The sequence below is a fragment of the Leptodactylus fuscus genome, chromosome 2 (genome assembly GCF_031893055.1).
Source record: "Leptodactylus fuscus isolate aLepFus1 chromosome 2, aLepFus1.hap2, whole genome shotgun sequence".
Taxonomy (NCBI): Eukaryota; Metazoa; Chordata; class Amphibia; order Anura; family Leptodactylidae; genus Leptodactylus; species Leptodactylus fuscus.
In genome coordinates this window covers 226,902,539-226,927,446 of record NC_134266.1, presented here as the reverse complement: position 1 = coordinate 226,927,446, position 24,908 = coordinate 226,902,539, and the positions used below count along the sequence as shown (strand labels likewise).

Genomic DNA, 24,908 nt, shown 5'->3' with positions numbered 1-24,908 from the left:
ACAATGACTCCACATACATAGAAGAGATATAGTGTAGTACTATAGGCAAATAGACTAAGAATGTGCTAAAAAGTGGATGAACATAGGGAATAAATAAACTGATGAAGTCATTTTATATCACAAACAGCCTATTTGTGATGCAAGGGACAGTAAAAGTGTAGATGTGATCTAGGACTACCCCTTATAGGTTATTAACATGGTGTATTAGTGCCAATAGCAGATTCTAATTCCCTTTCCACCCGAGGAAGAACTTGGCTGTCACATGATTGTTTGCCATCTGAACCCTTCATTGGGAGGGCTTGTAACACATGGTGGACATGTCCTGGAATATCTGGTGCACTTTTACTAGGGGAATCTTACCATGTATACACTAAAGGCACACAAAGCCTTATGTTAGGTCTGTAGTTTCTTAAAGGAACACTAAAAATAACAGGAGATTGTATATATATATATATATACACACACACACAATCATATTTTCACCTTTCATCCCCTTCAATCTTGTATTGACTTCTAATAGAGTGCTCACCTGGAATCAAAAAGGTTGTGTGTGCAGGACTTTCATCCACCACTTGTAGTCAATAGAGTCTATTGGACTCATTATGTAACCATATGTATTTAGTGGCCCGCCTGTCCGTTGTTCTGGTCCTCCATCCAGAACCAGGACAATGGACAGGCCAACGCCGATGTGAACTTAGCCTCAGTCATGAGCACCATCTTGTAGCAGGCTGGAAGAGAATTAGCTGAAGCAGCATCTCCCTCCTCTGCCCTGTCTGCAGTAGGACACAAGATTGTTGCCAAGCCCGGTCACATCTTGCTGGCCACCAGTTGAGGATGGTAGTGAGGACACTTTTATTTCAGGTTTGCTTTTATCATTTTCATTTGACTTTTCAGAATAAGCTGCTGCATGTACATGAAAAGCAACGCTATAACTGGCCATTTTATGACTTAGATTCTGCTGTTTTATAAACTGTTCCCCTCTCCATGCTACATCTCTAGTTTGCATTCCTCTCTGAGCTGATGGATGAAGAGTAGTTGCCATAAATTCCACACAAAGTATATGTGGAGCCTTCTCTATAGCGATCTCACTTAGAAACGCTAGATGATTGTGCAGGACATATACAGAGAAGTACTGTCTGTACTAATATGAGTTAAGTACGTCAGCTGTGATAGAAAGTTCCAAGGTCAAGCTGAAACGGTAGTGGATAAATCCCATTCTCTATAGGGAACTTTGCTTCGGTACCACCCTTTGCCTTCCTAATCTTATCTCCCTCTCTTCCTGCTCCCTCCCTCCCCTCTATAGACTTTTGTAGAGACCAGTGATCTGAGACAAACAAAAGTGATTTAGTGAAAGTCAGGGGCAACCTCAGAAGAGCAGAAAGAAGTAATTTTCTCCGATATGATATATTACAAATTTTCTTTCAATCGCCTGTGCTATTCCTTTGTGAAAAGTTTGTTTTAATGACCGTGCCAATTTATTTTCTAGGTTTAGTGTTCCTTTAAAATGAGACCTGATGGTAGACATATGCAGCATGTCCGTGCCTCCCACTGTATGCACCGGACATAGGCCACAACAGTGGAGAAGAAACAAACAATGTAGTATATAGGGAGCCCAATGTAAAAGGTATACAAAATATGTACAAACACTATGTGATAGCCAAATAGTCATTTTGACTGAAGTTCTCCTTAAAAAAATACTATACTATAAAAAAAAGGCTCTCGCTGTGTACAGCAGACTCAACACAAGACAAATGACAAAATATACAATGCTTTCCATACAAACTTTTTGCTTGGCTGTATACCTTGTTACATTCTGACCGATACAATGATTTTATCTGTGTTATTATCCGTCCAAGGTGGAAACTAAGAGAAAAGTTATTGTTGGGGCTCTATGGCTGAAAGGATAAATTAAAAAGTTAATACAAAAAAAAAAAAAAACACTCACAAACACACAAAAAACCCAATGTTTTAGTAGCAAACATTTTAACAAAGAAGCTCAGCAATGAGGCGGGATTGACTGAAAACAAACCGACAGCCCTATGGGAGGTTCCTCTACAAAACGCATCAGCTATCGGCACTCTTGTCTGTTTCTTTGGAGTGAATAGTATACATAAAAGTTTGGTCAATGGTAAAGTCTGAAGGCAGGTTGCCACGGTGCACTGCGATGTGCTCCCCCATGAGGTTTAAGGTGGAACTGTAGTGCCCACACACAGTACATCGGTACATTAGCGCCCCCGCATGTGTCTTCAAGTGGCATTTGATGGTAGAACGGCCCCGGAAGAACTTGTGACACACTTTGCACTGATACGGCTTTTCCCCGGTATGAATGCGCCGATGGTAATTAAATTCACTAGTATGAGAAAAGCACTTCCCACAAACCTTACAAGTATATTTGCTATGGACAGGTTGTCCAGTAACCGAGTGATCGTCTACTGAAAAATCCTCTGGAACTTTTCTTTTCGACGCTGGAGCTTGCATTTGGGAAAATTCGGAAAATCCAGGACGATCTCCAGGAATACTACCGCAACGATGCTGATTCAAGTGCTGTCGATAAATTATTTCAGACTTAAAACCTTGCGAACAAAGATGACAGCGAAATAATGCGTCATCCAAACTCTGGTGGACTGTCATATGCTTCTCCAGTAAGTGCCGATCGAGGAAGCTACTGGCGCACACAGAACACGAGAAAACAGACACAGACATGTGAGATAAGACATGCCACATAAGACCACAAAGCGTTAAGTGTCGCTGCTCACAAAGTCCACAGGACAAGTTCTTGGTGTTAAGGTGCTCCAGGGCGTGAGACCGTACAGAATGAAAATCACGTAACATGGTCCTATGACATGCACCACATGGCAGTTCTGTACCCATTGCTCCTACAAATGTATTCACCTCCCCTGGGAGAGGTTGACCTGGATGAACTATTATATTATGTTCTGATGTAACCCCTTCTTGTCCTCTGTGAAGAGTGAGTTGCCACTGGCTGAAGAATTTGTCTTCGCACATATCACAAGAAAAAAGAAATATGCCAATGTGCGATAAAACATGAGTGATCATAGCACCCCGGTCATGGAAACGGGCCTGACAGACTTTGCAACTTCCATTTCGCAGCTCTATATGTTCGCGGGCATGTTGGCGGATATGCTGCAGATTAGGTTCCAACACTTTCTTGCACACTTGGCACGGCATGGCTTTACCGCTTCGACCTTCTCCTTGGCCAAATAATAACAGCTCATCTTCACTACCATCGCTCAACTCAATAATCTCCCCAGATGGCCCGGAGTCTTCATCGCCTGCTTCATCAAACTGCAACTCTTCCTCTTCTATTTCATCTAGGTGAAGGTCGCCCATTGCTTCAAATCCTCCAGCAGATTCCTTAGAATTTCCGCTGACAGACGAGTCCCCGGGAAAGTAACCAGTTTTGTTAAAATCGCCATTCTGTTGCGTTTTAAAAGAAGGGCAAGTACTCGTTGGAACAAATCCGGTGTTCACGGAGCAATGTGAGGACTGGAACCTTGCTGAAGTGCTCTGTTCTTCTGTTTTTGCTTGCAGTGGAAAATGTGCGACTTGATTCACATTGGCCTCTTGGTCTTCACCTTTGAATGTGCAAGTCCCATCTCCTGGTGTGCTAAAAGTTTTGTCTATAGGGGGGATATGGTTATCCAGCCCATTGCCCCTAGATTCTCCTGGATTAGGTTCAGCTGATATGCTGGAACGTCCCTCGCTAGAGGAAACAGAGCACTGGTATTTCTGACCCGAGGAACCTTCAAGATCAGGAAACGTCGCGTGACATGCGTTTATCAAGTCCTCCATGCCAAGCTTCTCGGCAACTTCATATATAACTCCCACATTAATAAGATCAGTAAAAAGCTCAGAGGTGTAGATAAAGTTTAGCACTTTCTCAAAGTTGGTTGCTGTGATGAAGTCCACCACATAAGTCCGAGCAACATCTAACTCAGTGCTTGAGAACAGTTTTTGAAAATAGGACGCGGCGGACCCAAGCACGGCCTTATGGGCAGCGAAAGACCGGTTTCCAACAACAATAGTAACATCACAAAGTGTTCCTGACAAGCGAGATTTATTCAGCTCACGTAGCAGGTTGCTGGGGTGGTCCCTGCTGTTGAGTTTGATTCGCATACCCATCTTTAGATGCTAGAGTCAGGATGTATGCTGTGTGCAAAGGTTTCACACCTGGCCCTTTAATCTGGTTACGTCTTCCACATATGGAGCGGTACCTCATCCCCTTTGTAATAAGCAGTGACAATGTACCTAGAAAAAACAAAGAAAAAGTGTGAGAATTTACCCATAACATGAGTGACATGACATGACATACATACGGTACGAATCCACTTCCCTAATGACTCGTACTTGTGCTACAGTGCATAGAATTTTTCTATTTTTTTTTTTTTTTCAGGTAGATTGTGAGCCCCATATAGGGATCACAATGTTCATTTTTCTCCTATCAGTATGTCTTTGTAGAATGGGAGGAAATCCACACAAACACGGGGAGAACATACAAACTCCTTGCAGATGTTGTTACTGGCAGGATTCGAACCCAGGACTCTAGCACTGAGCCACTGTGTTGTCCCTAGTGCATATAATTTGTTGGGTAGTAGACTACATTATATAATACGTAAAACGAAAAAAAAAAAACAGAAAACAAAGAAAAAAAACAAAGACAGCCACAATATTATTGTATAGAATCTCCCATAAAATAGTGCAAAAAAAAAAAAAAAAAGTTCTAAATCCCTCCTTTCCCTAGAATACTTACAAAAGTAGAAAATGGCTGTCACATTAGGTATCCCTGTGTCTGAAAGTGCCCGGTCTACTGAATATAGGGGATCTGCAGTGCTCTTGTTTTGTTGGGAAGGGGTTAATAGGAGCACTGAAGATACCCTATATTCAGCCAGGCTGAATTCCAAGTGGGGGGAGAAAAAACCCAGTCCTCAAACTCAGGGAAGGGACAGAGAGACAACCAAAACACCCCCTCCCCTTCCCCAGCATCTACTGCACCCAAAAACTCCGATCATTTTAATTTTTGAAATTTTCCAGTAGCTGCTGCATTCCCCCCCCCCCCCCCCCCCCCTTGGCTTATACTCGAGTCAATAAGTTTTCCCAGTTTTTTGCAGTAAAATTAGGGGGGTCGGCTTATATTCAGGTCGGCTTATACTCGAGTATATACGGTAATTCCCTAATCTAAAAAAAAAAAAAAGTCTAAAGTGAACCTAAAAACAGACGATAAAACAACTGACAAGTAATTCATATTTATTTATAAATTTAAAGATATAGTTATGTATAAATATTATATAAGCAATGAAAGCAGGTACTAAATATAGGCACAGAGGCTACCTGGTAGAGTTATGGGAGAAACTGAAGACTGAGGCATTATACTTGTATACAGAGCCAGGCTTCATGGATTTACAGCACTCTGTTGCTAGATTTAGAAATATTATGTGGGTCATGTATAAATACTATTAATAGTACATAGGCTGGAAAACATTTAATGTGACTTCTGTAAACGATGCCATGCTCTCACTGTGTCCATGATATAGAGGAAAAGCAATGGCCAGACTGGGGACTGCCTGAGAGCGGCATTTACCCCAGACCATGGACTGCCTGAGAGCGGCATTTACCCCAGACATGGACTGCCTGAGGGCGGCATTTACCCCAGACCATGGACTGCCTGAGAGCAGCATTTACCCCAGACCATGGACTGCCTGAGAGCAGCATTTACCCCAGACCATGGACTGCCTGAGAGCAGCATTTACCCCAGACCATGGACTGCCTGAGAGCAGCATTTACCCCAGACCATGGACTGCCTGAGAGCAGCATTTACCCCAGACATGGACTGCCTGAGGGCGGCATTTACCCCAGACCATGGACTGCCGGAGGGCAGCATTTACCCCAGACCATGGACTGCCTGAGAGCAGCATTTACCCCAGACCATGGACTGCCTGAGAGCAGCATTTACCCCAGACATGGACTGCCTGAGGGCGGCATTTACCCCAGACCATGGACTGCCGGAGGGCAGCATTTACCCCAGACCATGGACTGCCTGAGAGCAGCATTTACCCCAGACCATGGACTGCCTGAGAGCAGCATTTACCCCAGACATGGACTGCCTGAGGGCGGCATTTACCCCAGACCATGGACTGCCTGAGAGCAGCATTTACCCCAGACCATGGACTGCCTGAGAGCGGCATTTACCCCAGACATGGACTGCCTGAGGGCGGCATTTACCCCAGACCATGGACTGCCTGAGAGCAGCATTTACCCCAGACCATGGACTGCCTGAGAGCAGCATTTACCCCAGACCATGGACTGCCTGAGAGCAGCATTTACCCCAGACCATGGACTGCCTGAGAGCAGCATTTACCCCAGACCATGGACTGCCTGAGAGCAGCATTTACCCCAGACATGGACTGCCTGAGGGCGGCATTTACCCCAGACCATGGACTGCCGGAGGGCAGCATTTACCCCAGACCATGGACTGCCTGAGAGCAGCATTTACCCCAGACCATGGACTGCCTGAGAGCAGCATTTACCCCAGACATGGACTGCCTGAGGGCGGCATTTACCCCAGACCATGGACTACCTGAGAGCAGCATTTACCCCAGACCATGGACTGCCTGAGAGCAGCATTTACCCCAGACATGGACTGCCTGAGGGCGGCATTTACCCCAGACCATGGACTGCCTGAGAGCAGCATTTACCCCAGACCATGGACTGCCTGAGAGCAGCATTTACCCCAGACCATGGACTGCCTGAGAGCAGCATTTACCCCAGACCGTGGACTGCCTGAGGGCGGCATTTACCCCAAACTGTGGACTGCCTGAGGGCGGCATTTACCCCAGACCATGGACTGCCTGAGGGCGGTATTTACCCCAGACCGTGGACTGCCTGAGGGCGGCATTTACCCCAAACTGTGGACTGCCTGAGGGCGGCATTTACCCCAGACCATGGACTGCCCGAGGGCAGCATTTACCCCAGACCATGGACTGCCCGAAGGCAGCATTTACCCCAGACCATGGACTGCCCGAAGGCAGCATTTACAACAGATTGTAGACTAAAAGAGGTAGGGATACAATAAGAAAAGCATTGTGTGAGAACATCAGATATCGAATGGAGTCTGGCAGCTACTGAAGCCACTGGCTGACATTACTTTTAGAAGAGTTAGGCTCTATGCACACAACTATGTGCTAGCCATGTTCTTCATGTATTATCACAGGCCTGTGTAACCAGCAGCGGGCCCAGGGCGAAGTTCAGGACAGGCCCTATACGTGATACCTGTCCGCTATGTGACCCTGGCTTTCTAGATGTTTATGTGCCATTTTACCATGGATCGGGCACATGTTCACTATCATGTGTATGTAGCCTACAAGTAAGTACGAGATTCTAAGCACTCAGTGCCCAAACTTCACAGACTGCAGTCATTGCTGTTACACACACATACACACTGTAACATCGAATTACTTATGTCACCATCTCAGCGATTCTGTGACACGTTAATATTTTGCTTGCCCTTACCATACCAAGATCAGTTTTAGAATACATTCAGCCATTCGTAATACAACTCCATGTGGACTGCATCATGTATAATTAGAAAAATCTTTCCTAGAAGAAAAGCTTTTATTGCAGCGTCTAGGACGTGCCCAGACTGCAGATCAGTTCAGGATTATGGCTTTATTCACACAACTGCTGTATAACATAGCCATGAAAAACAGACAAAACTCTTCATTTTTCATACAGGTTTGGAGCATCTGTTTTTTCTCAGCTCCTCAGACTTTATGAAAAATGGCCTGAAATAAATACATGCCCTATTTTTTGACAGACCCTTATCATGTGAACAGTCTAAAGAAAACCAAATGTTTAGGCTTAAATAAAAGTTGAAAATATAATAACATTAAAAATACAAATCATTGAAAATAACCAACATGATACGTGCTGTTACCCTACACCCTGCAAAATACAACCTCCCTCAAAAGAGTCGCCAGACTAGACGCGGCCGACATACACCGCCGCGTTATATCACTATCTTGGCATGTAGTTGTTAGAGGGTACAGAAATAACATCAGCAGCAACATAAAATACAGCACTCCGAGCGAGCACCTCAGCTCAGGGTAGAAACATTGGGAAGGCAACCAATGGGTACAAGCTTATTCAAGCAGCACAGTGGCTCAGTGCTTAGCACGGCAGCCTTGCAGCCCTGGAGTCCTGGGTAATAATCCCAGCGTCATTGCAAAACAAAGGCCTCTTGGAAGGTTGAGCATGATGCTAAAGGGAGCAAACCTTTATTGGGTTATTTCACTGAAATTCTGTCTTCCTAACTATATCAGGGAAGACAGGCTTGCACATTCCAGTGAGCGCCCTCTATTGGTTTGCAACACTGAGGCAGCAGCTGACTTCCTAATTACATCATGGAAGACAGATTTGCATATTCTTCCCATGGAGGAATTGTATTAAGACTGACATTTCCTGCACCAATTTTAACTCATTCCACTGGTGTCGTGAGAGGAGCCAAAATTATTAAGTTCTTCAGCCTATTAAAAAATCTGGAGAATCTGGGACGGTCCTGTGTGACTTATGCTGGGTTCACACCAGCAGTTGTATTACGTTTCCATTCCCCATTCCATTCCTCTCTCCGCATGAAAAATGTGGAGAGAAAAGTGCTGCAAGCAGCGCTTTTTTCTCCGCATTTTTTGCCCTTTTCAGGTGGAAACCACACAGAACACATTATAGTTCTTCATTATAGTTCGGGGAGGGGGGGTGTTTCCTAAGGTAACCACGTTTTTTAATGCGAATTAGGATTCCATTCGAAGGGTCCCCAAGCAGACCCCCTGAATGGAAACCCAAACGCAGATGTGAACCTAGTCTTACTTTAAAAGCTACACCAGAGACAGGCATAAATGTCAGGTATAACTCAAACCAGTTCTATGGTTACAGTATATATGACAGGCTGCAGCATCCCCGCCTCACCTAGATTCCTGCCTGCTGCTTACTGGTTTAAAAAGTGATGATCTGACAGAAAAAACATGGTGCACCTTAGGTGTAAATCAGGGCCAGTAAATTTGCTGCATTTCATTAACCATGAGTGAAATTTGCCGAAATTATCAGAAGATAGGAAAAGGCGTAGATTTCAGCCATTACTGGTGCAAGTCTTTTGAGATAACTACTGTTATATTTTTCAGGTCCCCCTCTCTGCCCATAACCCAACCAGTTTTAATAAAAGCCAGGGAAAGACAGTTTTTGGAGCAAATATGGCCATGATAAAGCTAGTGTATGACAAATTCCCCTCCTGGCTTGATAACAAAAAAATAACACATACTGCAATATATCTAATGTATCTAAATCTGAATTCTTATGGGTTCGGATACACTGATGAAGGAGAAACGCAATAGAGTTTTGGCTCTGCTGCTAGAACTCCGTAGTAAACATCATGCTGAGCTGCCAATCACAAGATGGCCGCTCTCATGAGCATTTTACTTCATAACGTAACGACTGAACTTATTGTCATTTTGCTTCTAGGGATAATTTATTTTCTATTTAATAATATTTAACTCCTCGCTGCTGTAATATAGCTTAATATGCTTTACGATGATCTCTTCCTTTATAATTCATTTGTAATACGAAATGCCATACAGAACCATAAAAATGATGGTACCATGTACAATTTCAGTGGTAGAGTACGAACATCCATTAAAAATTACTGTATGGTAGTACATTTTTCTGCAATTTCTACTATAACTGGGGCTCATATGGCGGTTGAAAGGAATTCATGATCTTCTATCCCCGACTGGATATCACTGGACCTTCCTTAGGCCCGGTTCACATCTGGGATTGGGCCATTCCATTCCCCTCTCCACATGAAAAATGGGCAGACAAAAGTCCGGCAAGCAGCACATTTTTCTCTGCAATTTCATGTGGAAACCGAGCAGAAGCCACGCAGACCCCATTATAGTCTATGGGGTCCAAGGGTTTCCTTAGGTAACTGGTTTTTTTTTTTATGCGGCTTGGGTTTCCATTCAGGGGTCCCCAAGCAGACTCCCCGAATGGAAACCCGAACGCAGATGTGAACAGGCCTGACATGGACTCTTTCTTGCTTATACTAAACTTTCTTTTTGAAAGGTTGCCTCCAAAAATTTCACCAGCAAATCTTATATTTGTGCCACAAAAAATACATTCCTGGACAACCCTTTTAAAAGGATTAGGCACATCCCCACTCCAGGGAATCAAAGCTTGATAGCTTCCCCCATGGCATTACATAAGTGTTACAGTTGTAAATAATATTCTAAAAACCAAGAAATAAAAGGTGCTACCCAGAATCTAAAATTAAAATTGTCTAACAAGGATAATAATTAGAGATGAGTGAACAGTGAAATATTCGAGATTCGATATTCGTTTCGAGTAGAGTCTCAAAATTCGACTACTCGATCGAATATCGAATCCCATTATAATCTATGGGAAAAATGCTTGTTCGACTCAGGTGGGTCACCAAGTCCATGAGTAGCAGGAGCAGAGTGTTTAGGAGGAGCGCTGTGCAGTTAAAGCGCACAGACCTCATTATAGTCTATGGGGTCCGTGCACTTTAACTGCACAGCGCTTGCAGTTGCGCTGATAAAAAGTCAGCTCCCTCGTAACAGCAAGTTGCCAGCTCTCCTGACTAGCATGGACAAGCCTGCTGCAGAACCAGCGTTGATTTGGCGCAGACTCGTCCTTGCTAGTCGGGAGAGCTGGCATCTTGCTGTTACGAGGGAGCTGACTTTTTCTCATAGCAATGAATAGACCAGTGTTGATTGGCCAGTGTACAGCATTCAGCCAATCAACGCTGGTTCTGCCGGAGGCTCATCTGTGAGGAGGCGGAGTCTAAGATCAGAGCACAGCAGTCTCCATTGTGATCCGATCTTAGACTCCGCCTACCTCACAGACGAGCCTCCGGCAGGACCAGTGTTGATTGGCTGAATGCTGTACACTGGCCAATCAACGCTGGTCAATTCACTCCTATGAGAGTCAGCTCCCTCGTAACAGCAAGCTGCCTGCTCTCCTGACTAGCAAGAATGAGCCTGCCGAATGCTATACACTGTATAGCATTTGGCCAATCAACGCTGGCTCTGAATCGAATATTTACTGCGAATAGCTAGTAGTATTCAATCGAGTACGAATATTTCGAATACCGTAGTATTCGATTGAATACTGCTCGCTCATCTCTAATAATAATTAAAAAAAATAACCAATACTCACTTTCTTAAATGCGGCGTCGCTCCACATCCGCTCCTGCGCTGGTCTCCATTGGTATGCTTTAACAGGCGAGTATTGGTTATTTTTTTTTATTCTATCACATTCCTTGCAAAGTCCTAATACACACAAAGAAAAGGATAGATAAAAATTTATTTAACTATATTCCATGATGTTGTATGTATTAAAGACAAACACTGCCTCCATAGTCAGCAAGCCGTGAACTCTTCAATGTAACATTCCTATTTACTTTTGCATTTTGCACTTATTTCTAGAGTTTGCTTTTGTTTTGACATCTACAAACTCTAAACAATCCCACTTAATACATGAAAATCCAACAAAAGGATTTTGTATTCCTGTATCATATTATTTGGATATTGAAGGGGTTGACTGACTGAAATTGAAATTTTGCTGAACATTAACAATAATTATAACAATTAAGAATGAAATAATAATAATAATAATAATAATAATAATAATAAAAACAATAATAACCTCAGCTCTGACGTGTACACAAATTTAGAGGGAGTCTGTCAGCAAAAAAAAAAAAAAAATCACATTACATCCACAAACAAATTACATCCACCATGACGGCTACACAAGGAGGTTGACCTCTGACCCTCTGTAGGGACAGGAACTGAGAGACTCGTTAAATACACCACTCCCACCACCATTCACCAGAGTTTCCTGTCCTTACACAGGGTCGAGATGAGAGGCTCTCCTCCGTCTGGGGGATAGGTATTACCACTGTCCGGCCCTCGGTCGTGGTCAAAGGCGCCTGCCTCCCTGGGCCATTAAGGACACGGGGGTATCGCTCCGGCCTGCCCCTGGTTGGAAAACTGCCCCCTTCCAGCGGTCCGTTATGGCTAATACAGGGGGAAGAGTGAATGCCCACAGGGGAGGAACAGCCAACCTAGGCGTATTGGCGTTCCAGGATGTGACCTAGCCGGGCACAGTGGCCTGCGTCCCAGCTTCCTGGGAGGTTGAGGAGGCAGGATCAAGGAATTTCTGGCTACACAAGGGATGAATGCCGAGCGTTGAGCATTCCTGCAAGGTATGTGATGTACCACTGGATATTCCAGCATGTTGCTCTCTGAGGCACAGCTGTTAATCACAGATCCCCTGGCTGTTCCAGCTCCCTTGGTGTTGTGAGTACTTGGAACAGCTGCTCTGTACCTGAAATTTTTTTTTTTGTGTGTGTGTGGCCCTTTTAATGGGGCAGAGTGTAATTTGGGCTTCCATTCTCCAATTGTAAGCAGAGACGGAAGGTTTCCATAGGAGAAAGGGTGTATTAAAAACTCCCAGGGAATGACCACTTTGTGGGAAGGAGTTGGCATTCCTGTTCTAGAAGCCCTATGCTCAGGAAGTACGGCCAAGGCCCTTAAGGGGGTAAGCCGATTTGGGAGGGCTTAGGCCTTTCAGTATAAAAAAAAAGTCCAGTCCTCCAGTTCTAGCCTTGTATAGATGACAGAGGAAAGCCTTAGAAGACGTAGGACCTTATGGCTTATAGGAGTCTGTTAGAGACAAAGCTTAGCCAGGGAAAGCATAGAGGGTAAAGTTCTATGGCGAAGGCAAATTCCCAGGAGGCCTAGTGTATAACAGTTGCTAGTAGATGGAGCTAACCTTGGTAGCAGTTTGTTGATTATCCCGCAGATCCTGTTGGGGGAAACGCCCAAGGTGAAAGGCTCAGGTGAAACCTTGTTGGCGGGGATTCTGACAAAATGGTTTGCACAGGTGCAACATTGTCTGGCGGAGCCTCAGTTAAAGTTTGGCCTGGTCTGATCACCACCTGCCACAACCTAAAAAGGTGGGGTGAGTAAAGTCAGGGCTGAGGCCTGATCAAAACCGACTGTTCTGCTATGTTAAAGACAGAGACACCAAGAGTGAATGATATATAATGAAGGCATTATGTCAGTGCTGGACCATATATACTAAGTGATATATAGCAGGCATAACACCATTGTTAATGGTAGATACTGATGATACCATTGCCTTATGATCTATATGGATAATGCCAATGCTCATTGATGTATGAGGGTATGTGTATATGTAGGTATAGTGTACTCAGATATATATATATATATGTGTGTGTGTGTATATAGATATGGCAGGCATAACGCTTTGCGGCGTGGGGTAACCCCATGGTGGAGTCATATGTACTGATAGCACGCATAACACCATTGCTGGTCGATATACACTCACCGGCCACTTTATTAGGTACACCTGTCCAACTGCTCGTTAACACTTAATTTCTAATCAGCCAATCACATGGCGGCAACTCAGTGCATTTAGGCATGTAGACATGGTCAAGACAATCTCCTGCAGTTCAAACCGAGCATCAGTATGGGGAAGAAAGGTGATTTGAGTGCCTTTGAACGTGGCATGGTTGTTGGTGCCAGAAGGGCTGGTCTGAGTATTTCAGAAACTGCTGATCTACTGGGATTTTCACGCACAATCATCTCTAGGGTTTACAGAGAATGGTCCGAAAAAGAAAAAACATCCAGTGAGCGGCAGTTCTGTGGGCGGAAATGCGTTGTTGATGCCAGAGGTCAGAGGAGAATGGCCAGACTGGTTCCAGCTGATAGAAAGGCAACAGTGACTCAAATAGCCACCCGTTACAACCAAGGTAGCCAGAAGAGCATCTCTGAACACACAGTACGTCGAACTTTGAGGCAGATGGGCTACAGCAGCAGAAGACCACACCGGGTGCCACTCCTTTCAGCTAAGAACAGGAAACTGAGGCTACAATTTGCACAAGATCATCGAAATTGGACAATTGAAGATTGGAAAAACGTTGCCTGGTCTGATGAGTCTCGATTTCTGCTGCGACATTCGGATGGTAGGGTCAGAATTTGGCGTCAACAACATGAAAGCATGGATCCATCCTGCCTTGTATCAACGGTTCAGGCTGGTGGTGGTGGTGTCATGGTGTGGGGAATATTTTCTTGGCACTCTTTGGGCCCCTTGGTACCAATTGAGCATCGTTGCAACGCCAAAGCCTACCTGAGTATTGTTGCTGACCATGTCCATCCCTTTATGACCACAATGTACCCAACATCTGATGGCTACTTTCAGCAGGATAATGCGCCATGTCATAAAGCTGGAATCATCTCAGACTGGTTTCTTGAACATGACAATGAGTTCACTGTACTCCAATGGCCTCCACAGTCACCAGATCTCAATCCAATAGAGCATCTTTGGGATGTGGTGGAACGGGAGATTCGCATCATGGATGTGCAGCCGACAAATCTGCGGCAACTGTGTGATGCCATCATGTCAATATGGACCAAAATCTCTGAGGAATGCTTCCAGCACCTTGTTGAATCTATGCCACGAAGAATTGAGGCAGTTCTGAAGGCAAAAGGGGGTCCAACTCGTTACTAGCATGGTGTACCTAATAAAGTGGCCGGTGAGTGTAGGTGGTTCCTTTTGGAACAATATGTACTGAAGGTGGTAGGCCAGGGTGTGCCATTTTGGAATGAGATCTTACAGAGACCCTGGCTGTGCTTGTTATATGCTCTTTGACATATGAACACTGTGTGAACAAAGGCAAAAAATTAATTGGATGAATATAAGCCATTTATTGACTTGTATGGCTGGATAGCCGAAAGACATTTACTGACTTGTATGGCTGCATAGCTGAAAAGCTTTTACTAACCTGTATGGCTAAAAGGCATTTACTAACCTGTATAGCTTCATACTAACCTGTATAACTTCAGGGCTAAAAGACATTTACTGACCTGTATAGCTTTATGGCAAAAAAGTATTTACTAACCTATGTAGCTTCATAGCTAAAAGGTATAGCTGCAGGGCTGAAAGCGGTTACCGACATATATAAACCCTTTGCTGAAGGGTATATATGGACAAAGTACTGATCTCCATGTTGGAGAGAGGTATAGCATGTCTATCACCATTACTGAACAGTATATACGGATGAACTCATGAGACTTACGTAACTCCATTATTAAATAATATATAATGATAAATATATGTGCAGGGCACATTTGGCATACATAACACCATTGTGAAATGGTATATAATGTTGGCTACAGATAGGGGTGTATATATAGCATGCAGTACACCATTGTTGAATGGTGTATATAACGGATGCAATACACCAGTATGGAATGCTATATATATGGAAAGATATAGCATGCTCAATACCATTTTTTGAACAGTATAAGATATAGCATGCAAAACACCATTACTAAAGGATATATAATGGTGTATGGGCATATAGCTTACATAACACCATTGTTGAATAGAATACAATGGATGCAATACACCAGTATTCAATGATATATACGGAAAGTTATAGCATGCTCAATACCATCTTTGAATGGTACATAATGATATAGCCATTACTGAATGATATATAATTATGCATATGTATATATGTAAAGATATGTGCATATGTGTATATAGCTTACATAACACCATTGTTGAATGGTATATAATGGTTTCATTACGCCAGTATGGAATGGTATATATGCATAGAGTTATAACATGCTTAACACCATTGTGGAGTGGTATATAATGATATAGCATGCATAATGATGTAGATAACAGGCATAACACCATTGGTGAATGCTATAAGAGATACAGTACACCAATAATGAACAACATATATAGATAGAGATATAGCATGCTTAACACCATCGTTGAATAGTATATGGTGATGGAGATATATGCAGTTATGTCTGTGTATGTATGTATATATATATATATATATATATATATATATATATATATATATATATACACACTTATGTATATGGCACGCATAACGCCATTGTGGAATGGTACATATTGATCAGTGTGTGAAGATGTAGAGTAGGCTTGACACCATTGTCGAATGGTATATGCCTATTGCGCAAGGTCATAATATTCATTACAGGTTTCTGCTTACATCAGGTCAGATATCTGGTGATTGGAGAATAAAACCCCTTTCTGACAAAAGTGCAAACCGCTACAGTCTTCTGTGCTGCCTGTTCTTCAGCGGGGTCGGTGTCCAGATCTTTCGAGGGAAAAGAAGGTTCTCATTCTATCCTTCCGGGATTCTGAGCAAATGATTATATCTATGATCCTTATCCTATCAGTTTCAAAAAAGAAATTCCACTCCTGAGGACAGGGATGAAGGATTCAATGCCATTAGGTGAAGCCATGAACATTGAAGAGGTAGGTTATTTGCGCTCTCCACTGCGAGGCACTTAGCGGAGATTCAGGCCCTATCTATTAGGGAACCTCATCTTAGAATCAAAGTGACAGGATTCTTTAAGGCTGGATCCAAAATTTTATGCCGGAAACAGTGTCAGAGTTCCTCAGGGAGCAGGTTAGAGTACTACCTCCTTTCGCTCAAATCCCTCTTCTTCAAATGAGAGGGAGTAGCAGGCCATGGACGTCAGAAGGGCAGTGGTCACCTACGCGGAAACTACCTCCTCCTGGAGAAAGGATGTCAATTTATTAATTAAATGTGTAGGTACAAAAATAAAGGTCAGAAGGCTTCCAAAACTACCATTGCAGGGGGATTAATGTGACAATCCTGCAGGCTTTCCTGTCAAAGACTCTACCAGAGCCAGGGAACATCAAAGCTCATTCCACTGGGGCAGCTTCCTCCTCTTGGGCGGAGAGATGAGGAGCTTCCCTAGAGCAGATATGCAGGACTCCCACTTGGGCTAGTTCGCTGACCTTTGCTATACACTACAGGTTAGGTTCGGTAAGTGATTTAGTCTTTGGACAGAAGGTCTTTTCGGCAGGTAATCCCGCCCTAGGAGTTGTAATCTGGTATATCTCCTTGTGTAGCCGTCATGGTGGATGTAATGGAAAACCGGAGTTAGAACTTACCGGTAACTATTTCCATGTAATCCACCATGACGGCGTCTAATTACCCTCCCTAGTTAATATCTTTATGTAAGACAGTATACTGTAGTTTATATTTCGCACCTTTCATTTGTAATTTGGTAAACACCAGTGAATGGTGGTGGGAGTGGTGTATTTAACGAGTCTCTCAGTTCCTGTCCCTACAGCGGGTCAGAGGTCAACCTCCATGTGTAGCCGTCATGGTGGATTACATGGAAATAGAGTTACCGGTAAGTTCTAACTCCGGTTTTTTTTTTTTATAACAATGGAACTGCAATGCAGAATGAAAATGCTTGGAACGTGTAGAAGCCGCCCTACAAGGTACTGTCATTAGTTTAATACTGATTTCCCCGCTAACAGATTCCCTTCAAAGCTAAATATTCCTCATCATGTTTACAGCTGGTGGTCTAGGTTACAGACCACCTCCCTGGTCAGACAGATGACTCCGTTTCTGCCCCCGCTCTCTATATTCTCTTCTCTCCCTCTGCTTACATAATACCTTCAGTGGATGAGCCCTGATAAGTGCTAGAGAACTTTCTTGATCCATGCGTCTGTTATTTTTGCATGTAAATCTAGAGAAATCTGCAGTTTACAACAGACATGAGCCCCCTGCTGGACACAGCTGAAAACCAGGAACTAGAGGGGAGAAGAGACAGGAGGACTGAGGAAATCCTGAGATGGGAAAATGTATTTATGTCAAGTCACTGAGCTGCAAAGTGAACCAACTATGAAGGCCCCTGACGAAGGCATTCACGTGCCGAAACGCGCGTCGGGTCTGACCTGCGTTCACTAGACCACCGTGAACTCTTTCACTTGTCATCTCATGGGTAAGCCCTCATGCTAATTCCTATTCACTTTGATCTGTTAGCTAGTTTGCTTCAGTAGTTGCACACATAGGATAACAGCTTGGTCTGTATGCCGCATTTACTCTCATGCTGGCATTGTTAGAATCCGACCCTACATTGCTCTGTTCATCACTTTCAGTCCTGCAGTATACTGCCTGCTACTATATAGATTTGCATGACTGTTTTAATACAGAGTACATGAAATACTGCTATTTTTATTACCATTTTTGCTGTGTGGGTCGTGCATGCATTTTGGCATCCATGTTTGTGTCATTTTGACTGCATATATGTTTCGTCACGCTATCAGCACTTTGCTAGTGCAATATAGTGTTCTTCCCATTTTTTGCCACATTATGTGTTGCACTATCATCAATTTTCCAGGGATGACCTCTGAATGCTGGCTGTGATACTACAAGTCTTTCATATGGTTGTGTTTATTGTCCTCATTGTGGCTTGATGTTTTTCATTTTCATTAGTGTTTTTCAAATAAAATGATTTTGTATTTTCCCATTTCAATGATGTGTCTTTGGATTTTTTCCATTTGAGTGTTATACTTACCTGACCTTCTGCGCCCTTGTTTTGTTAAACTATAAAGGCCACACATAATGTTGTTGGGTCTGACAATACAGGACGGTTTCAATGCATCAAAATACAGTAATCTCTTGCCTAAGCCAGCTCTTAGTAGACTAAGGGGCCATTCACATCAGATCATCAATGTTCAGGGGTTTCTCTTCTCAGCCGCCCTCCTCTCCCCTCCACTTCCTGGTTTTCAGCTCATTCTAGCACAGAAACTTCTTTATCCCTTACCAGGACTCAGAACTGAAATCAGTATGAAGAGACATGGAGAGAATATAATAGAGGGCCCAGAGCAGGGACGGAGTCATCATAAGGACCTGTCCAACAGGTCTGTAACATAGGCAACGACCTGTAAACACTGAGGAGGAAAGTTTAACTGTATCTGACAAATGGAACGATAGATAAAGCAATGTATAGGGTAAAACACTTCAGTTAGCTTAAGCTACAAGTCTGCATATGATCCTTGAGATGAGAAACCCATTAAGGTTGAGTTCACCCGGAGTATTTTGGTCAGGATTTTGAGGCTGTATCTGCCTCAAAATCCTGACCAAAAAGATGGCTCCCATTGAAATCAATGGGAGCCGGTCATTTCTTTTTTCCGGGAGATGTTTGTTCCGGCTCCTGGAAAAAAAGAACGGACATGCTCATTCTTCAGGCTGAGTCAATTCATTTGGGCCTAATCCAGAGCACAGTACGCGACTGGATGCCGGTGTACTGCACCGCCATCCAGTCGCAGCTACCCGGATTTTGGTCCGGAACCTGAGGCACCTCATGTTCCAGACCAAAAAACCCCGTGTGAACCCGGCCTAACTGATCAGTTTTCATCAGTCATACAAGGAGAACAGTGGACATTAAGTGGCTGATGCAAACTGAGCCCAATCCATCCGGTCTCAGTCAAACATGCAAACATGACAGAAGCTTTTTTGCGTCGTGTTTTTTTTTTTCAAACTTTTCTGACTTAAAAGGTTATGCACGAAGGATTTTTTTCTGTTACAAAAGAACACAAACAGGACGAAAGCTAATTTACATTACAGTAAATGGGAATGGACACAGATGGAAGAGGCTGCATCTGTCCATCACTCTACCACCATTAAATGTCCGTTGCTGTCATCCTATGATGAATGAGAGAAATGGACATTCAAAACAGCAATGTAAACATCTCCGTATTGCTCAATTACACAACAGGTTTCATCAGCCCCATAGATTTTAATGGCTCTATTCACACAACCATTGTTTTAAGGGTCCGTGTGACCGCTCCGAGATAGAAACAGAATATTTCTCGGATGCCTCAATAGGCTCATGTGTATGAGGGATCCGTGAAATTACCATTGGGTGTAGACTTGGCTATGTAGAAAGTACTTTTTCACAATGGAATACACGGTAAACACTTATGTGAATGAGCTCTAACAGATATTAAAAAAAACTGATGCCAAAAAATGGGGAAAGTGATTACCATCGCTTTACATAGATTCAACATCAAAGGGGTGTCCCAGTTTCAATAAAAATATAGTTTGTAAAATAAAGTTATATAATTTTCCAATATAATTTCTGTTTCACTTTCTAGTGGTTTTCCGGATCAAGAATTGCTGTTATCAATTATTTCCATTCAGTGGATAACAATCAGTCCATTCCGAGAGAGATGTCTGATTACTGAGCTGCGACTGCACCGAGCCGTGCACCTGTGCGTACATCTCATGACCATGGATGGATTTTTATCCACTGGAATTAAACAATGAATCCCAGCAAGCAGAGATCTGGAAAACAAAGAATTTCTAGAATGTATATAGGAAAAATGTATCACTTTTCATTATGCAAACAGTACCATTAATTTGCAGAAACAACTGCTTTACCCTTCCCTGAGATCTGCTGTACTATTACAGTGGATGTCAGGGGCTACAATACCTACTGGGTCTCCGCTGTGTTATACAGCAGACACCCAGCAGCAATGCCCATGATCAGAGCCTGCTGCATTTTCATGCATTAATCATTAAGGGTATGTACACACGTCCGAATTTGCTGCAGATTTGGGAGCAGATTTCGCCCCTGAATCCAGGACAGATAGAGCCCGGAATGAGATAGCAGCAGGAGGAGGGAAAGGGGGGGGGGGGATTCTGCTTGAACTTGCCACGGATTCTGTGGGTGATCCAGCAATAGAGTCTGTGGCTCCCTGCTGAATAGGCCCATTCTTCTGGGTCTAATCGATAGCGAAAAGCCATGATGAAATGCTCATGCCCTGCACAGGCATCCGGTAGTGGCTGACCGCAAGTGAAAATGGTGGTGGCAGAAAATGAAGAGGAATCTAGCAGAGCTAACCGTACACGCCAGCACTCCCCATTCACTTCAATGGGAGTGCTGGTAGTGAAAAAAGCAGCCCATTCATTTCAATGGGGAGCGCTCGTATGCCGGCTCCCATTGAAATGAATGGGACCTGCTTTATACGCGCTGATTCTGAACGTGTTTTAACGTTCAGAATCAGGCAGCGTATCAGTAGTGTGCATGCACCCTAATTCCTGATTTTTTTCCTGACCAAATTCCTCGACCACCTAACAACGTGTGAACTAGCCCTTAGGCGCCATACCTAGGAATTCCAGGCTGTTTCTGAACACGGGTCACATGATCAGAACCAGCTCTGAGCCCCCAAATTGCTCCACCTCTTCCCTCTATTTCCATTTTCACAAATAATTACCTGTGCTATGGGGGGAGGGAAAGAGGCTGACTTTTTTTTTTTTCTCCTATCAGCATGTCTTTGTAGAATGGGAGGAAATTCACACAAGCACGGGGAGAACATACAAACTCCTTGAAAGATGTTGTTCCTGACGGGATTTGAACCCAGGACTCCAGCGCTGCAGTGCTAACCACTGAGCCACCGTGTTGCCCCAAGGGCTGACTTTTCTATAGTCTTCCAGCTTGCGTAGCAGAGGTAAATTACACACGTACATGACAGAGGAGGGAGGAAGTGAAGCAACGCTCAGGGTGGGTGATAGCTCAGATAGGCCTGAACCCCTAGTTATCACGCTTAAAGACCCTGTGGGAAGTTTTCACAGACTCCCTGGAGACCCCCTTTAAGTGGGCTGCAGAAAATAGCTATGACATAAAATATAAAAACTCTCCACGATCCTGTTTTCAGTGTCAGATGCTCCAGTTCTCTGATTACAAGCCCCACTGCCGATGACTTTCCGTTTTCTGTCTGCTGCAGCCAATCATGGGCGTCAGCGGTGACCTCTTCACAAATGTCACATCATTGCTTGGGTCACTCAGTCACTATGATTGGCTGCAGTGGTCACCTGACACAAAAGGGACACCACTACTGACGTTATCTGGAAGCAAAAAACTGGAGCCGCTGATGTCGGAGCAAGAAGACCAGAGAGAAGTCATTTTTATTTTACTGCCCCTTTCTGCAGTATGTAAAAGTTTTAAAAAGAAACAGAAACCCCCTTAAATGAATCTGTTTACACTACTTGGAGCCAAAACTTTGCAAATGACACATGTAACCTTAGTAAATGATAAGAGATTATATATATGTTTCTTATCTCTGATTGAAGGCCCAAACACAATACAAACAATTTTTATGAAATTTCATTCACACAGAAAAAAAAAAAAAAAAAAAAACCCCACACAACAAGAATTCTCTCCCATCTGTAGCAATACGAAATATCTCTCATGAATTAAGGAAATTATTATTTCAAGACTATTTACACCCATTGAGAAACTTCTATCACGTCGCAGGGTTGATGACATCCTCTCACAAATAACACCATGTCGCATTTTCTATTTCTACAGACAGAACCCCAAGAATCACAAGTCAATTTTCTCAGACTCCAAGCCTGGCCATAGACATGAGATATTTATCTGCAGATCACTGGCATATTCATCTTATTTTAATAACATCTGCCGTAAATCTTACGTGTATGATCACCAAAGATTCTCAGCAGATTTTACTCTATTTGGCTGGATCGCTCTCGTCTGCAGATAAATATCCCATGTGTATGGCTAGTGTCAGGCAACCCCATTAACATCTTCTTAAGGAGCCATTGGAAAGTGAGCTTAAGACACTGCACCCCCTCTTTCTATATTTTGGTATCCTGTGATGCTGATATAACTATTCTTCCCACCTTAGTCACATCAGGTCATTTGGGACACTAACCCATCCGCAGGTTTTTGTGACCCTAATAATAATGTAGTGAGCTCTGAACGGCTGGATCCCAGCGGTATGGCAGATCCGTACTGTACAGATGGGACCCATTGGGGGTGGCTACATCATATCTCACTAAGACCACAAGTTATAGTCACACAGCCAAGTCCAGTCCCTGATATACAGCCCAAAGCCTGCGGTTTCCAGAGTGGGCTCAGTTGTGTGAATACCGCCCGAGTTGACATCAGCGTCAAAGACTATTGCAAGATGGGCTATTTTGTTCCACAATATGACAAACACCACAACAGAAGCTTGACTGACTCCATTATAGTCAATGGCGCCATCTATATCTGTCATGTGATGGATCTGGCGCTACTTTGGAAAAAAACAAAACCTAACCCATAATGTCACCTACTGTACAGAACTGACCGGACAGATTCATGGAGGTGTCCGTCAGTCTGACAGCAAGGCCAATGCCGTATGCTGTGCTATACACAGCCAAAAGGATGGAAACGCGTCCCAACGCCGCGGTCAGACAGCCGCCATTCTTATGACATTATTTATACAAGTTTTTGGGATTTTAGCTGGGGTCCGCTTATTGTACCACACAGAACTATGCCAGATTTCACAGACGCAACTTTTTACGTGTTTTCAAGTAGTTTACATAACGTCTCAGTAAATCCGTGCACAGAAGTCGCGCTTTGGACTTTTTCAGCCCTCAAAAATCCTGAGTAAGACCTATATTGTCCACATGAAGTCTATGGAGCTCAGTAATACATGGAGCAGCAGCAAACTACATGAAGTTCTCATCATAGTACTACAAGGCGCAGCAGTCCCTCTGAGCTAGGCATGCTGGGGCTTGTAGTTCACCAGCAGCTGACAGTCCACACCTCAGGCCCACAGACACAGGCTTGGGCTAGTCCTAGGACTCTGGACGTAAATGTACACCTATAGCCCGGGCACAGTGCCCTTCTGTGTGGCAGTCCCGGCCACTCTCACACCACAGGCTCCTGGGTTTACTATGGAGCGGGCACAAGCTGTAGGCGAATGACCGGAGAATCTTACCGGAGACTCCTCGGTGCCTCACCGGCCTGACAACACAAAGGCAGCTCGGCTGATCCGGCCTGGTCGTGTCTAGAATGGAGTTGCTCCTGGTAGGTATGATGTCACGGGAAGGGGCGGGGCCTCTCCGGGGAGGGGCGGGGTCTCGTGGAGTACGGCTCTGTGCTCAGTACAGGAAGAGGGAGTAGTGCACGTGGAGCTGGAGCGGAGAGGACGGGGAGCGGAGAGGAGAGCACGGGGAGCGGCGGGGTCTGGGGGCATTGGGCTGGATGGAGGAAGGGGGCGCTACATGGGAATGTATGGGGGGGCTGGAAGATAGGAGGGGATATTTACTTGGGACTGCTTGCGTAGGGGATGAATGGAGAGGGGGGTATTGCTTATGTTATGGAGACTGAGGGGAGGGGGTGTTTACATTAGACTGCATGCTGAAGGGAAAAGCTAAAAAACAAAAAACTTGCAAGTCTTTAGTAGGCGATACCTTATATAATGGCTAACTCATAATGATGGCACAATATAACGTTTACAAAGCTTCTAGGGAAAAGAGTGCTAGTATCACATGGGAGATATTGGGTTTTTTGGAGCTGTGTATTGGGGTGGGCTGAAAGGAGAGTGATTTTGTTTATATGGGGCTTAGCTTAAAGGGGGTCCTATGAGGAAGTAATAATGATATTTTACATAGGACTGCACGTTGTAGGGAGCTGTAGGTGATGATAGTTACTCTGCATTGCCTGTTAGATGAGGCTAAGGGAGCGTTCACACTACCGTCAGTGTCCGCTGCTAATGTCCGTTCAAAATCTTGCACTGACATTAGCAGCGGACACTAGCTGTGTCCGTGACATTTTTCATTCATTTAAATGGAGATCGGGTGTGTTCTTTTACTGTCCGTGGGTGTCCTTAACTGTCCGTTCCTAAAGATGTCCGAATTTTCAAGCAGACAGAAAAATCTACATGTTGGGTTTTTCTGTCCACTTGAAAAGTCAGACATCTTTGGGAATGGACACTTAAGGACAGGCACAGAGTGTAAAACAACGCACCCGTTCGCCATTTAAATGAATGAAAAATGTCACGGACACAGCTAGTGTCCGCTGCTAATGTCAAGATTTTGAACGGACATTACCTGTCGGACACCGACGGCAGTGTGAACGCTCCCTAAGAGAAGTGGTTTTGTGTCTCAGTAGTTAAAGCTGATACTTGCAGCATTG

General features: G+C 44.0%; 1 protein-coding gene across 2 annotated transcripts; it reads right to left on the bottom strand.

Moving 5' to 3' along the window:
• Positions 1-185: 185 nt before the first annotated feature.
• On the bottom strand, positions 186-23,810 carry ZBTB39 (zinc finger and BTB domain containing 39). 2 transcript variants are annotated; one of them, XM_075265719.1, is made up of 3 exons: positions 23,710-23,810; positions 11,239-11,351; positions 186-4,269 (listed from the first exon to the last, which is right to left on the bottom strand). In XM_075265719.1, exon 3 carries the CDS (start codon positions 4,141-4,143, stop codon positions 2,065-2,067), a length of 2,079 nt encoding a protein of 692 aa, XP_075121820.1. In that variant the 5' UTR covers positions 4,144-4,269; positions 11,239-11,351; positions 23,710-23,810; the 3' UTR covers positions 186-2,064. The 2 variants fall into 2 exon arrangements, with proteins under 2 accessions (XP_075121820.1, XP_075121821.1); XM_075265720.1 differs by lacking the exon at positions 11,239-11,351 and having other exon boundaries at positions 23,710-23,807.
• Positions 23,811-24,908: the final 1,098 nt, after the last annotated feature.